The 15,835-nt window shown below is 36.8% G+C and overlaps 1 protein-coding gene across 1 annotated transcript in view; it reads right to left on the reverse strand.

Moving 5' to 3' along the window:
* The window catches only part of OSBPL10 (oxysterol binding protein like 10), a gene marked incomplete at both ends in the record, with an annotated part of 106,237 nt that overhangs the window by 47,261 nt on the left and 43,141 nt on the right, over positions 1-15,835 (reverse strand). The window contains one exon of the mRNA XM_080609596.1: positions 14,428-14,619. Within this exon, the coding sequence (XP_080465722.1) occupies positions 14,428-14,619 (192 nt within the window). The remainder of the gene's footprint in view (positions 1-14,427; positions 14,620-15,835) is intronic.

The raw sequence follows: 15,835 nt of genomic DNA on the forward strand, positions 1-15,835 counted from the left end.
GATGTTTAAAACTTCTCACTTCATTTATACAGCCTGTAGGAAATAATACATGCATATGACAAGCCTCTTTTCCTACACTTTGTCATGGTTTAACCTCAGCCAGCAACTAAGTACCACACAGCCGCTTACTCACCCCCTCCAGTGGGATGGGGAGGAGAAGAGAAAAAAAGGTAAGAACCCATGGGTCACGATAAGAACAGTTTAATGACTGATACAAAGTAAAAGGCAATTATAATAATCATAACAACAATAACAACAGGAAATAAAGACAGAAAAAGGAATAAACCCCAATAAATACAAGTGATGCACAATGCAATTGCTCAGCACCTGCCGACCAATACCCAGGCCTGAATCCAGCAGCAATCGGTCCCTTCCAGGTGCCACCTCCCAGTTTATATACTGGGCATGACATGCTGTGGTATGGAATACCTCTTTGGCTACTTCAGGTCAGGTGCTCCGGCTTTGCTCCCTCCTGGCTTCTTGTGCCCCTCCTCACTGGCAGAGCTTGAGACTGGAAATTCCTTTATCAGGGTAAGTGCTACTGAGTAACAACTAACATCCATGTGTTATCAGCTGTTGTTCTCAGACTAAAGTCAAAACCACAGTACTGCCCCAGCTACTAGGAAGAAAATTAACTATCTCAGAGAAGACCAGGACACACTCACCTTGCCAAAAAACTTACTGCAAAAAACTAGAGGTTTATACTTAAAAGTACCCAGCTTTCAGAAAAAATATCTGAAGACTTTACAAGAAACAAAGATTCAAGCTCCATTTGTCCAAGTTACTACGTCAAAAAAAAAAAAGTATTAACTTAATGACCTTTTTATTATTATTAATACATTTACAAAGTATGGTGTGCTTCCTAAAGGAACAGCTAGAAGAAAAGATTATCATCACCCTGAAAGAATGCACAATATAATCGTATGGAAAACTGCTTCCCTCTTTTTCCCATCCTGAATAAGAGTGTTAAGTTGAAAACCTGACATTCTCATGCTTCACAGCTACATACATGGTCTTATTTTCATTTCTGAGTTACTAGTTTTCCTACCTACCTTCCTTTTTCTTTTTTCTTTTTTGTGAGAAACAGCTTAAATTTCCAAAGATCTACTTCCACAAGAAATTAAATCCAAACTAACACTCTGAAAACTGCACACATTTCCGATTTTCTCTCCCCCTTAATAAAGGACAACTATATTCTTCTGCAGCTAAGAGAGGAACGTAAGATGAACTGACATTGGAGCTTATGAAACATTTGGAAAATTAACTGAATGTTTGAAGTTATCATCTAGCTCAAAGTTTACAGGTTTTCATCAAATATATTCTCCTTAGGTTAGGAGAAGTTTAAATAAAATTAATGATAAAATTTATTCTCATTTTATCCAAAACGAGGTATTGCTCCAAAGTCCTACTATTCTCTAGCTGATCTAAAATAGTTTTAAAGAAGCCTTTTTGAGGCATCCTTTCTATGCTACTCAGTTTCACATTACAATAGTGATACCAGCAACTGTTCTACACACGACACAGCAGAAGACAAGAAGAACAGCAACTTCCGCATAGGATTCAAAGTATTAGAACTTGCTGAACACTTACTGCTCAAGCACTGATCAAAAACACTCTGTTTAAGGCGCTGAATAAACAGATCAAAAAGGAACAGCATCCTGTATGCTACAGAGTCAGAGAACAACTCTGGCAAAAAAGATAGAAAATAACATATACTATTGAAATAACTGAACTTTTTTTCCATGCTTGCCATTTGGTGGGGATTTTTTTTACAGTCTTTTGTCAGTAATTTAAAAGAGTTGAAGTGTGGTTGTTCTAAAAAGAGTGTATCAAAGAGGGGCTAATACAAATACACCAAACCATGTTAGACAAAACTCATTAAACACATTAACCTTTAACAGGACAGACATTAGGTCATGCAGCTGTATCATTACTCTGTTTTACGTGTGGGTCTGCTTTTTGCTATCTCACAGGGAGAAGAAGCAAGATTTATCATCACCCTAAGCTGGTTTTAAAACCAGCATGAAAAACTTTGATTTTGAGAAAGTTAAAGTGTAACTTTAGTTTCCCAAAGTGAAATAACTTGCTTAACTTAAAATTATTTGCTCTTAATATTAACAGGGTTATTTTAGTACCTGATAGCTGTCCATCCTCCCCATTTGCAAACACAGACAGCCCAAAGTAGTAGCTCAGTAGGACATCCAAATCAGCCAATTCATAGTTTCTGTTGCTGCATGCCTCCTCTTGTCCTGGTCTGATCTTAAAATCCCGTGTGATTGCTTTTTCCTACTTACCCTCACCACAGCAACCGCTAACCGCTCCTTCACACCTGGAATTGCACATCCTGGATCTTCTGGTTGTGACACACTGCCAATCATGATTTATGGGCCCAAACAGTTACATTTCAAGGTCCCAAACAGATAGGCTAAGTAGAAATTACTCTATTCTCAGTGTCACCCCCACAGTATATATGAAAAATAGGCATAAAAAGCTATGAAATACCCTAGGATTACAAAGAAATATATTTCAGGCATACTAAGAAAGAACATTCTTTCATACAGTAAATAAGCTAAAATTAGATGTTAAAAATTAATTTATGAAATAACAATGAAAAATTGAGGTGCTATTTTCTGTGCTAAAAGTCATAGTAATTCAGTATTTTGTTAAAATACTAGATGGTATAATTAATCTTTCCCATACAGAGAAATCATCTATGAAGCCTGAATGTCATTTTCTTCTTTAAGGCTTCAATTTGTTTCTGAAACTACAAAAATGATCTCTCTGTTGAGAGATTTTTCCTCCTATCCTAAAACAAAGATATATAGAAATTCAGAGGAATAAAACTGAATAGCCACACCTGAATGGAAGAGCATATGACTGCTTTCAAAATTATTTTATTTACAGTGGAAATGCTCTTACTGTTCAGATTTCAGGACTGCCTAGCCCAGATGGGCATTATGATAATCGGAACATCTTTCTTTCTAGAAATACTTACTGACTTTGGCGTTCCTCTCACATATTCTCACTCCTCTCTTCCAGCTGCTGTTGCGCAGCAGCTTTTTCCCCTTCAGAAGAAAGGGGAAATCTACTTACTTTCTAGAAATCCTACAGGATTTCACCCAACTAACACAGAGCCTCACATCAACCTAAAGCAAACATCAGTTTAAGCAATCTACTAAAACTACCCAATCCACAGCTGTCTCTGGGGCACCTCCCAAGACACTGTGATTTCAAGCTCCCTGCAGCAAAGGAAGAATGACATCAGCCATATTACCTCAAAGAGCAAAGAGACACTCTCCCTCTGTCATTCAGGCCATGTGGTGCTGGCCAAGAAAATCAGTAGCATCACTGATCCTGTTTTCCTAATATACTGATTTAAATACTTCAGATCATCCTACCATTCTTTTCAAATATAAAACCTGAGGAAGATTCTTCAGACCACCGCAGCCGCAATGTGATACACACATAAGCAACTTAAATTTTAATAGTATTTTCCTTTTTTGGTATTTACGTTCACATATACTGAACCTTTTTATAGTAGGTACTAACATACAGCTACCCATGTGTATGAAAGAAATCATACAAATCATTAGTTGGTTTGTTTGTGTTTTGTTGGGTTTTTTTAGTTAAGTGGTATATGAAAACACCATATCTCTCTCTCTCTCTCTGTATCACACACACATACACACTTTCTGGAAATACTAGTTTCTTGCTTTAAGACAACAGGACCAAAAGAAGAACGTTTCAGACACTTGGGGAAAGGACACAAGGAGAAACCAGCTTTTCAAACCACTCTAAAATAAGTCATGATACAAGTCAGGACCTTGGTTCTCATTGTTAAACAAGCATATACAACAGGGGTTTGGAGTTTTTTTATTTATTTTCTTTAATATAAAGCACTGCTTTTTTAAAATCAAAAGCAGATGAGTGACAATAGAGAAGAAAATCCACACACAAAAAAGCAAAAGCTTCTAAGCCATTGTAAACCAAATACATTGGGTTGCTATGTAAACCTAATGCAGTCATCAATTCTGACCTTGAACAAGGACTCCTCTTGCAATCTTGACCTGTATTTCATCAACACTACAAACTGTCATATTGTAAAAATTAAAAGTGAAAACAGACTTCCAATATATGTAAAAGTAAAATACACACACATGTACCAAGCATATACAAAAATCTAAGATACAGATACCTGGAACTCCAATGTCACTAACGAAATCATACCAGTCATTAACCTGACACTTCAGCTACCAATCCAGCTAAGTTAGCAATTTCCACTTAGCATTTCCATGAAACTTTCCCACTTTCAACTATTTATTCTGAAAAAGGAAAGAGCATAAACACACATGCAATAAGACTATTGTAAATATGGTTAATCACCAACCTAAAAGGTTATACCTCTCCAATTGCGCAGTCTGACAAATGAAGGTAACTTCTAGAACCGTGGTAAATTTTTTTTTTTCCCAATTTAATGCATTTTTGTTTTGAGTTAACCATTTATACCATACCTAACCACTTAAGAGCAAGAGAACTTCTGCCTCGTTTCTGAAAAGCGTTCTCAAACTACTCAAGGTCATTTGCTATGTGCACCTCACTACTTGATGAAAGAGATTTTCTGTTAAGGATTTATAGACTTCTCTCTTTTCTTCAGTAAAGTCAAGTCCATAGATCTTTTAATGGGATTCCATCAATAGCAAAATAGCATGCAAGCTAGGAAGGTAAAATTACAGCTTAATATGTAACTGAAGTGAAACAGCTATATACAGAGGTTTCTGCTAGAAGTACTGCAATATGCAACAAATCTCTTATAACATGTAGAAGACCAGATGACCACAAACATGCTCAAGTTTCACAAGTAACATATACGTATGCTCTGCTTACATGAAAACCTGAGCTTTTTGCCAAAAATAACCTCCTTGAGCTGCAAACTGAAGGGAATTCTATCCACAAAGCTTCAGTCTGGATGAAAACCCATAGCAGCCTCTGTGAACATTACTATGCTAATGAGAAAAAATGTTGTAAGAAAGGATACTAGAACACCAAGAAAGATATTCTAAAAGCACCCTGGAAAGATGGAACCAGATAATGACATCCACATTAACTGGCCTTTCTTGATTACTGCCTCTCTTCCATTAGAGAGACTAAGCAAGTAATTCTCCATTATAGTCACCTCAGGGTAGCAGCCACCTTGACGTCAATTATTTTAAAGAAGCAAACAATGACCAGTAAAATTGGAATGACTCGTTATATAATAGTTATTAAGGCTTAAACACATACATCCTATCAATGAAGCTTCAAAGCAGCAAGTTAATTTTCATTTGGCATGTAATTTGCAGACAGAGATACAAAATGTGACGGAACAAACAGAACAATGCCTCTGACAATCAGGTTGGCAGCTAATCACTAGGGCACATTTCTTTTTCTTTTCAGTCCTTGCCTCAACTTTCACAATTCTATTTCTTCTCTTGGAGGAGAATAAAAACAAGCTTCCCTCACCCCAATCTGCTAGTTTGTTCTCTTTTCCCTAGCCAGGAATCCACACAATCTCTATTAAGGGAACAGCTGAAAAGCCAGTTGCTACATACCTTCATTGTCTCAGCTAACAAAACATTATTTCCTTTGGGGTTTTGTTTTGGGATTTTTGCTCAGCTTTCTAATCGCCCATTTTGCAGGGTGGTTCTTTGTGAGGAAAACCTTACAGAACAGAGATCAAATGTCATTAAGACTTGGATTTTAGAATTAGTCCAAGACAATCAGGAGAAAAAAAGATTTGGAAGTGACAATCTGTTTCAATTGTTTCCTGTTTCTAATTACTTTCCAATCTGGTGCTTCCATTAACGCTGCTGCTGTTCCACTGGTCCCCATCAGCACATCCAGGGGCTATGAGATCTCCAGGGACCTCAGCATCAGATTTTCACTCCAGGGACCAGCAGATATTTACTGACTCCTATCATGCACTTTCTTAATTCACTAGTTTGTTTATTTATATACTAGACATGATCCTATGTTCCATTCTTTACACATTCAATTCCTATTTTATATCTTTATATAAATCAACCTTTTTTGCTGGATGAAATATTGCTAGCCATCACATTATTAGCCATATTTTAAAAGCATATTGTCAGAAATCAGAGCTGCAACCAAGAAGGAGGTAATCACCTGCTTAAAAACATCTGTGTAACACACACAAAGTGTCTAAAATACTCAAAACCTGCAAGCAAAACAGAGATGGAGATCACAATAAGAACATGTAGCAAAAGCTGCTAGAGACCAAGTCTTTGTTGAATAACTGATGAGAGCTATAGTGTTAATTATTCCCATGTGTTGTAAAATCGAAATCTTGCCTGTATTTCTTAGTGTAGCAGCACTTTGGGTGTTATACACAGAGTTGAAGATTATAGTAAGTCCCGCAATAAACGTGTATAATAATGTAAACTGAATGGTCTGCTTAAAATATATGAGCCATTTCTACACTTACTTTCTCCTGAAGGCCATTTATGCAAGAATTTTCCATACTTAATATTTGAAACTTGACTAGCCACCTAATACTACATTGTCATCTAAAGCCATTGAGAACACTCAAGAATATCTTCTACTTAATTTAATAAAATAGCATTTAAGGGTGGGCTAACAAAATAGCCCACATCACTTGGAAGCAGTAATTTGCATTATAAACAGAGTTGCAGAAGGTAAGTGCATCTTGTCTTGCTCAGGGTTTGCTCTAAAGATCAGTGTCAGTCACGCAGAAACCCACATTGAAAGCAGAGCCACTAGACAAGCAGCTCTGAGATGCGATACTCTAATCTGAGAAGATTTATTGAAGCATGTTTTCTTTAAAGCTTGCTTTTCAAACTGCCAACTCTCAACTGAAACTACTGCAGTATGTGTGCTTTAACTGTGAGAGAAAAAAGCCTTGTAGCTTTCAAAAACATAGCTAAGTGTATACGTTATGCTGGATTGTATATGGATATAAAACAGAAGAGTTGAATTCTGGCTTTTGTATAAAATTAAGTGACAAAAAAGCAGGGTACTCAATTCCCTTCAAATCTGACTTTTCTCAAGCTCCTCTGGGAACCTACCATTTACTTAAAATTTAATGAAATATTTTAGTAACTGTAAAGAGTAATCTTAGCTTCTCTGCAATTGCTGAAGAAAATGAATGCTGCAGCAGTCTCTGAATGTAGCTATCATACACACTATTATCCCTAATTTATAAATTACCATTTATTAAATGATTGAAAATTATCATCTTTGCGCATGCTCAATTGCTATTAAACTACAGACTGAAAAGAAAAAAAAGTTAAAATAAACCATGTTTGCATCATTTACATTTTTTTCAGATTTGGAGGAGGAGAGAGAATCAGAAATAGTGAACCAGGTTCAATTCACTCTTGATATAACCTGCATGGACAAACAGTGAAATTTTAGTAGAACATTTGCTCTAGGATTCTCATAGCAACCTGAATTCTCTCTGCCTGGGTATCTGGAATCCAGGATGACTCAACCTTTACATGAAGACAAGATCAAACACACAGACCAAGGTGGAGTTTAGGAAGGTGTAACTGACATGTACTTCTGGCAACCTCAAAAACATTGGCAAAGGCAAGATAGAGATTCAGAGAACACAGAGTATTCAGCTCATGTTTATGTGATTTAATAACTACTGGTTTATAGTATTAGAATAATTTCCATCTCCTCATCCCCACAGTGAGACAGTTAATGCTACTTGCTGAATTATTTTTATAAGCACATGCATATTTGCTGCTTTGGAAGGTAAATGAAATCCCAGGGATTTAAGCATCTCATTTATGCCCTGAGGAGATGTTCTTATTAATTTTTGCAGTACTAACCTGAGGTAAAATAAACAGATGTCTATAGATGTCTCACCACCTACAAGTGAAATAGCCTTCAAAAAAAAAAACTTCCAGAGAAGGTACCGAATAATTTAATCTGTTCAATATGCTCTCAATTCACTTTTTGTCATTGTTGAGCATCCAGAAGAACATTTCTGCACGCTTATACTGGTATCTTCATACTGTACAGGGAACACACATTACTAGAATTGGTGGCAATACAATTCAGAAGAAAGTGCAATGGTAACACCTGCAGATACCCCTTTTAGCCCTTGTTAGATTTGAAACTGGTTTATATTGTTAAAGGTCTAATGCTCCTAAACAAATTATAATGTTAAAACACAGCTGGGAGCAACTCTCAGTATCAGCCAGCTCAGCTGCAACTAAGCTGCGAAATGCACCCGTAACATAAAATTGTATTACAATACTTCTTAATTCAAAAAGTGTTTCTCAGCACGGTTAAATAGTAGTAGCTGTAGCTTAACTTACACTACCATCTTCTATGCCAAATAAATACCAACAGCTGAATTAAGACTTATGGCTGCATTCACTTTCTATTGACTTCAGTAGACACAGAACTGACCCAAAGGTTTTCTGCTGTCTTTTCTTCACTACCACTAGCCAAGAAGAAATTGTTGTTTACTGAGAAACAACTATGGTTTTGGTTTGGGGTTTTTGCAAGCACTTTTTTACCATCTCTTTCAGAGTGGAGACATTTGTCCCTGTCTTCCACACCCTGCTAATTAAAATGAAAAATTTGTGACAATGAGTTTGCAGACAAATGAAAGTGTAATACAAAAAATACATAAAAAGCATAGATGTAGTGGTATTAAGATGTAATCGTCATGGTTTAAACTCAGTCAGCCACGCAGTCTCTCTCTCACTTCCCCCCTTCCTCCCCCCCGCTCCCTGAGGGATGGGGAGGAGAATCAAAAGAATGTAACTCCCACGGGTTGAGATAAGAACAGTCCAGTAACTAAGGTATAACACAAACCACTACTGCTACCACCAATAATAATAATGATAAGGGAAATAACAAGGGAAGAGAATACAACTGCTCACTAGCCACCAACCGATACTCAGCCCAACCTGAGCAGTGATCTAACCCTTCCGGGTAACTGCCTGCAGTTTATATAGCGGGCATGACATGCTGTGGTATGGAATACCTCTTTGGCTAGTTTGGGTCAGGTGTCCTGTCTCTGCTTCCTCCTGGCTTCCCCTCCTTCCTGACAAAGCATGAGACTCAGAAAGTCCTTGGTCAGACTAAACATTACTAAGCAGCAACTAAAAACATCGGTGTTATCAACACTGTTCCCAGGCTGAAAGTCAAAACCACAGCACTGCTCCAGCTACTAAGAAGGAGAAAAATGACTGCTACTGCTGAACCCAGGACACCAATTAAGTAACATATCCCACTTTCCAACCAGTATCCATCTATGGTTACAGACTACCTGTTTTGTATATGACTGAAATAACTGTTTGAAGATAATACTGATTAATCAAAAGGATGACCCTTTATTACGCATAGTGGACGGTGGGAGAAAGATATTTAAAACACAAGCCCAGTTAAAAGTGGAGATTTTAAACTAACAGAAGTTCCTCCTCTGTGTTCTTTCAAAAATTGCCATTCACAGTAACACTATATTGTTTCTCCAAATTAACAGAAAACAGGATACTTTGATTTGAAAAGTTGAACACTAGAAATACTTTCTGTGGTATCTATACTTCACACTGTTTCTGCACAATGTCCTGTACAAAAATCCAAACCAATTTTCTACACACATCCTTATCACACAATCTCATGTAACCTCAATGCTATGCTGAACATCAACATCTACAGCATTCTTTTTGCTAAAACTGGCACTAAATTGGTCTTACCCATTGATTATGTACTTCCAGAGAAACAAAAGGAGGATAAAAAATTTAAATAAAAAGCAAAACTTCACTTTTTCAAAGTTGAAAAGTAAAATCTGGCATGGAACAAAAATGGTCAGGTTTTCTCCTACTACCAGCTTAAACACTAATTACAAAGTTTCACCACAACCATGCTCACAGCTTAGTCTGCCTTTGTGCTTTCACATACATGAAAGTCCTGCAAGTCTGAATGCTTCCCCGAGTGAATTAAGTACTGCATCTGCTTTTTTTTACCTACAATACTGCTTGTGCAGTGCTATAATTCTGCAACAGGACAAACAGTTCTTCATGGACAACAGCATTCTTTTTCACTAACAGTCACAGTTCCTGATTTTGCTATCCCAATATTACAGTGACCTGAAGATGTTCACTTCTTGTTTGAAAATCCCAAAGTGTTTTAGAATCATCTCCTCCTCTTAGTAACCACATAAAATTGACCAACTGCAGACCAACAAAATTGCAGGTAAATTTCACTCCATGAAGCCCTAGGTCCAAGTCCTATGTTTTCCTATATTGTAAGGGAGGAAGCGAAGAACTATCATCTAGTTTCATAATTCCTGCAGGAATGAAACAGTAATCATGTTCAGATAGGGTAAAGGACATGAAAGAAGCAGCAGGACTGTCATCTTACCAAAGCAGTCCTTTCCAAATTCTGGAACTGCCCACTGGTACATGAAATAGATGTCTCACACTGGTGGAGGCCCCATGGTATCTGGATGCCACTGTACCAGATGTTTAGAAATACATGCTCATGACTACCCCACTGCAGAGTATCCCAAGTTGTAACAAACACCACATTTCAAAGGGATTAGGAATTTCTCTATCAACTTTTAAAATTGCGGGAAAAAAAATATTTCTCTAGACTTCCTTTGGTTAATGACATTTCATTTCTCTAAACTTTGGTAAATAATTAATATAAGTTACTAAAAAATGTTCATATACTGCAATTCTTGGTTCTTTAACAACAATGGTAACTCCGGAGGAGGCTGTACAATGGTCAGATGTTCTCAGCCAAAATAAACATGATTCCAAGATGAAGTGTGCCACTATTATTTAGTTCAGTGACAGCTAAAATTTAGTATGAAGTGTGATGTGGTCACTTGGCTTTATGTTCCAGTTAATTTTAACTGCCTGCATTAAAGAATTCTTCAAGTATAACTCTTATCAGAAATTGCTAAGAGGACAATAATATGCACAGTTTAAAAAATGGAATTCCATTTTAACACCACACACACTTAGGTTACCATAAAATTACTAACTGAAAAATCAGCTGAAAGTACTCTTTTAATGATAAGTTATGGCCCAAATAAAGAGGTAGGATCTCAAAATTGATGAATGGGGAGTTTTAATTTTGTTGCAACATTCCATAAACTAGTATGGACTGGACTATTAACATTAAGTTAATATCAGCAAAGAAATTATTTAAGACAACAACGTTATTTTAAACAAAAAATTACATTATGATGAGAAGTAATGCTCCTGAGCTCCTTTTCAACTCAATGCTATACAAAAGTAGCTGGAGTATTAAAAGTAAAGTTTTATAGCAGTCAAAAGCACAACATTCATGCTCAATTTTAGCTTACCAAAATTTTGAAGAAAGGGAAAGCTGTTTCACAACACTTACGAAACACTTACTACGTGTATTATTTGGAGACTTACACAGTTGCTTTTACTACCTTTATAGAATTTTGCATGTCAGTTTGGTGCTAAATAGGCCTCTGCTATAATCTGTGTAAAATAAATAAATAATCAGCCAGAACAAACACCACCAGGAAACTGTTGTTTATTCTTACTACAAAAGGAAAAAAGGGGAAAAAGTACAACTCAGTATCACTAAATATCACTGCATTATGTTAAATATTGGAATATATTTTGTCCTGCTTGCAACACGGAGATACACTTCACTGTTTCCAAATAACATGGCCAAATCAAGAAAACCTGGTATGGAATTGAGCAGCTATTTCAAATTCAGCACTTCCCAGAGGCATTGTCCAAGCTAGTGAAGGCCCTGTGTCCCAAGTGAAGAATGCCTCTTTTGTAGCATTGCTGTTTTTCACAGATCTCATATATAATATTGCAGTATTACCATGACATTGTTTTAAAAATTTAAAAAAACACAGGCTTCTTTTCACTTTCCAAAGGTATATCAACTCTTTCCATTGATTCAACTGCTGTATTTTACAAGATGTAAAATTAATGTAGTCCTACTTGTAGTACAATAAAAAAAAAAGCTTATTTGCACATCAAAGCTTCAGTGACTTCATTCTATAAGGGGAACACTAACACAGATCTATAATCCTTTTGCTGTCTTTTCCCTTCATCCAAATCATACCAAACAACTTCCAAATAAAAGGCAAAGATTTGGGTGTTGAGGATAGGATTAACCCTCTCATTGTACTTTTGGTACTTCAGATTTAAAAAAAAAAAAAAAGAAAAAGAGAAAGAAAAAAGGACTATAACAGATTTAAGTGCACTTTTGGGAAGAACTCTGGACCCATCATCTCTTTATTCATAAATTTAACATGAGAAGCTAGATTTAACAGTCACCACTGACTTGGGGAACAATAAAATCCCCTGAAAAAAACAGGCAGCATATAGCCAGGTCTATCGCATTCACTCTTGAAAAGAGGGGAGAAACAAATGCATAGAGCATGCCATTGAAATGAAATCTGTCTGCTTCCTTAATCTGGAAAAACAGACTTATTTTCTCACAAGATGGGAACAAGATCAGTGAAGCAGGCTCCTTTTACGTGAGACTGGGAAAGAGGGAGGAGGACTGATTTTTCCACTGATAAGTTCTTATTTAAGCCACAGCACGCCAAAAAAAAAGAAAAAAAAAAAAAAGCACTACCAGAAAGGTAACGTTCACATGCCTCCATATAAAACTTTCCTATGCATTGTTTATCTTAATACCATCTTCCCTCCCTGAAAAACACTCATTTCTTTTAACCTTCTATTATTACCATGTGTTCAGTGTCTAAGGTTTTTCTACTGCACCCCTCTAAGTTGCTCCCACAGGATCTGGCGCTGCAGCTGAGGTAATACTCCCACACCAAGCACAGCAAAATAATTATCTTCCATGATTACAGATTAAAGTTCTGTAATATTTACCTTTTTGGATTATATACATTGCAATACACTGTAAACAAATGAGTCTCCACCACTCAGGCATTTCTGCAGAGATGATACCTAGCCACTTGTTCTGTTTTACTATAGGCTAGTATTATTTCCTCCTTCCCAAGTGTAGCTCTTTGCATCTGCTGACTTTTTCCCTTTCCAGCTTATTATGATCAGCACATATATTAATTCTCTCTTTTAAATTCCTTTCAGCCCTACCCATCTTAATTTGACAAAGTTGCAACAGCTCCCACTGTTTATTTTATCAGTACTTTTAAGGTGCACTCTGAATTCAACCTACAAGAGCAAATACATTTAATAAGGTAGAAACAACCTGAGGGAGATGATTGGTAGGCAAAGACAAGATATTCTAATGAAAAACAAACAGATGCGTGTTTTCTATAATGTAAAGAAAACATGGGTGACATTCAGACAGCATGCTCTTCAGAGCAAGGAATGACTATAGTTAATACAATAGCGGATACAAAGGAAGTTTTCACTTTTAATGTTACTAGAATAAAAACAAGCATTCATCATCAGGATGTGTAATTTGAGTATCCATTGCGAGCACACACTAAGAATTTATTAAAATTCTTAATATGAAAGGTCTCCACTTATAAAGTGTTTAGGGAAAGTAAAGTTAAAAGCAGACTGTTGAGATTGTAACTTGAGGGACTGGGGTAGATATTTTAAACCCATGTCATAAAAGAATGCTTTAAAGCAGCTAGGCTGCCAACAGTTTCTTTGGTAGAATGGTGGGAGAGACACCTACAAAGCCACTATTAAAGAAGAGCAAGAAATTCAGACAAAGCTAAAATATGAAAGAAAAAGGAGGAAAAAAAGACAAAGCAAGTTCTATGCAAGTCTGCCGTACTATTTAATATTAAAACTCTGTACTCTTTTTGCTGTCTGGAAGGCAGACTTAAATTGCTATACGAGTTATACTTCTTAAATCCTGGCAAACTTCCTCTGAAAGAAACACGTTTTCTCGTTTGCTTTTTATGTGTTTAATATGGACAAAGTATTCTTCCATCACAAGGCTAACAGGAGAAACTTGACAACAAAGTTAAAACTACTGCCATATAGAAACAAACTGCCAAGTGTGGGGAGCTGTGCCTTCTTTCACATTAATTTGTCAGACTTAATCAAAGGGGTGAGGGGTTTAGCTATACGCTAGAAAGCTAAATGCTTCAGGGTCTGCTTTCCAATCTGAAAGGTTTTGCTGCATGCAGCTTAAGAGATGTTCCCCTAGCACTGCAGCATCACTGCAAAGTCTGGGAGCTGTGGCCAATCTATTTCCTCTTTAAAGCATGTGCACACACTAATTTTATCATTGGCATAAAAAACCCTGTACAGACAAGACTTCTAAGCTTTAATAGAATTCAAGACTGCCTTTTGCTCTGTGAGGGGATCAATACAAAGCAGTCAAACAAAGTAGAAAACGAAAAGAACTGTTTAACTTGTCAGACTTGATTGCTTATTCTAAAGCAAAATAAGCTGTTCAATGTTATAGCAAAACCAGCATATTTTTATCTTTTACCTCTCTGACTTCATGGAGTTGACCAGAACGTTGGCTCTTTGCTCTTCGAGCAGCTGCAGGTGATTTGTGATGTGTGATGGTTACAACAGTTGGCCCACTTTGATTCATATGTCGCTGGCCACTAGGAGATGCAGCATTAACTGTCCCAGATGGTAGCAGAGATGAGCTTCTACTTCTTGAGGATGAAATGTTCTAGAACAAGCAATGGAATGCTGATATTAGCAACCTTTACACAAGCAAATAATTTACAATTCAGCCTACAGATTGTGCTGTTCTACTTTACTCAAAACCCTAAATCTGGAGGTGTAACTCACAGCTGGTTTATTCCTTCTGATACATCTGCCTTGCTCAGCAGGGATCTTCTTGGAAACATTGTTGCTGTCACCTTTGTTTCTTGGATTGTCGGAATCTGACTTTCACAAAAATCTTCACAAACTCTTACATATTAACATGCTGCTAAATTCTTGCAACCATACTTTTTAGGAAAGGTTAGGAAGGATTTTGCAGACAGAGTAATAAAAATACCAACACGAATACCTTTTATGAAGACACTGATCTATAATTCACCAAATTGCTGTGAACAGCAAGAAAACAATTCTAAATGGTTTCACCTGATGAACTTCTGAAACTGTGCAGTGCTGTTTTCAGCACAACAGAAGCTGTAATTTTGGCAAGGCAAATCCACACATCACTTAAACATTAACATTTAAAATGAAATATGGCTTAAAGAGTCACAATATTTTGCAGTAAGCTTGGGATAAACCCCAGATACAAAAAAGGCCAGAAATAAATCTCCAACAGTATCCACAGCAAAAATACTCTTAACAGACAACCTATAAAATCAGCCTGAATATTCAAGAACTTTCTCTGTTCCAACTGTGTCAGTGTTGCCATCTTGGTTTGTTTGCTGCAGCCCTTAAACACAAGTTTTTTAGGACAACAATTCTCATTCAAGCTCAGATGTGCACTAGAGCACCATGGGACATCATATATAGAAGTGCAATATAAAAGAGCTTTTCCCTTCTATTTAAACTACTGGCTGCACCTGCAAGATTAAAACTAAAACAGAAAAACTCTTGCTTCATGAAATACAAACCATTTCGGAGAGTGAAGTGCTACAATTAGTAGCACTTTAAGGTAAATATACAGCCCATGGGTGAAATAGCAGTTCACCTCTGCTACAAGCCCTGCACAAGTAATACTGGCAGTCTTCAGCATTGCTAAGACAGTTACCATCAAAGTGTGGTACTGCTCTTGAGTCTGCTGGCAAGTGCAACAAAAATATTACTTGGGTACAATCTCTCCCCTTATCTCTCACAGGTCAAACTTTGCAATTCTGTGGTTATTTCACATAAAAGACTTCACATGCAAGGTGGACAGGTTCCAGCTAGCACTGGAATGAGTCAGG

The sequence above is a fragment of the Psittacula echo genome (genome assembly GCF_963264785.1).
Source record: "Psittacula echo genome assembly, chromosome: 2".
NCBI classification, from domain to species: Eukaryota; Metazoa; Chordata; class Aves; order Psittaciformes; family Psittacidae; genus Psittacula; species Psittacula echo.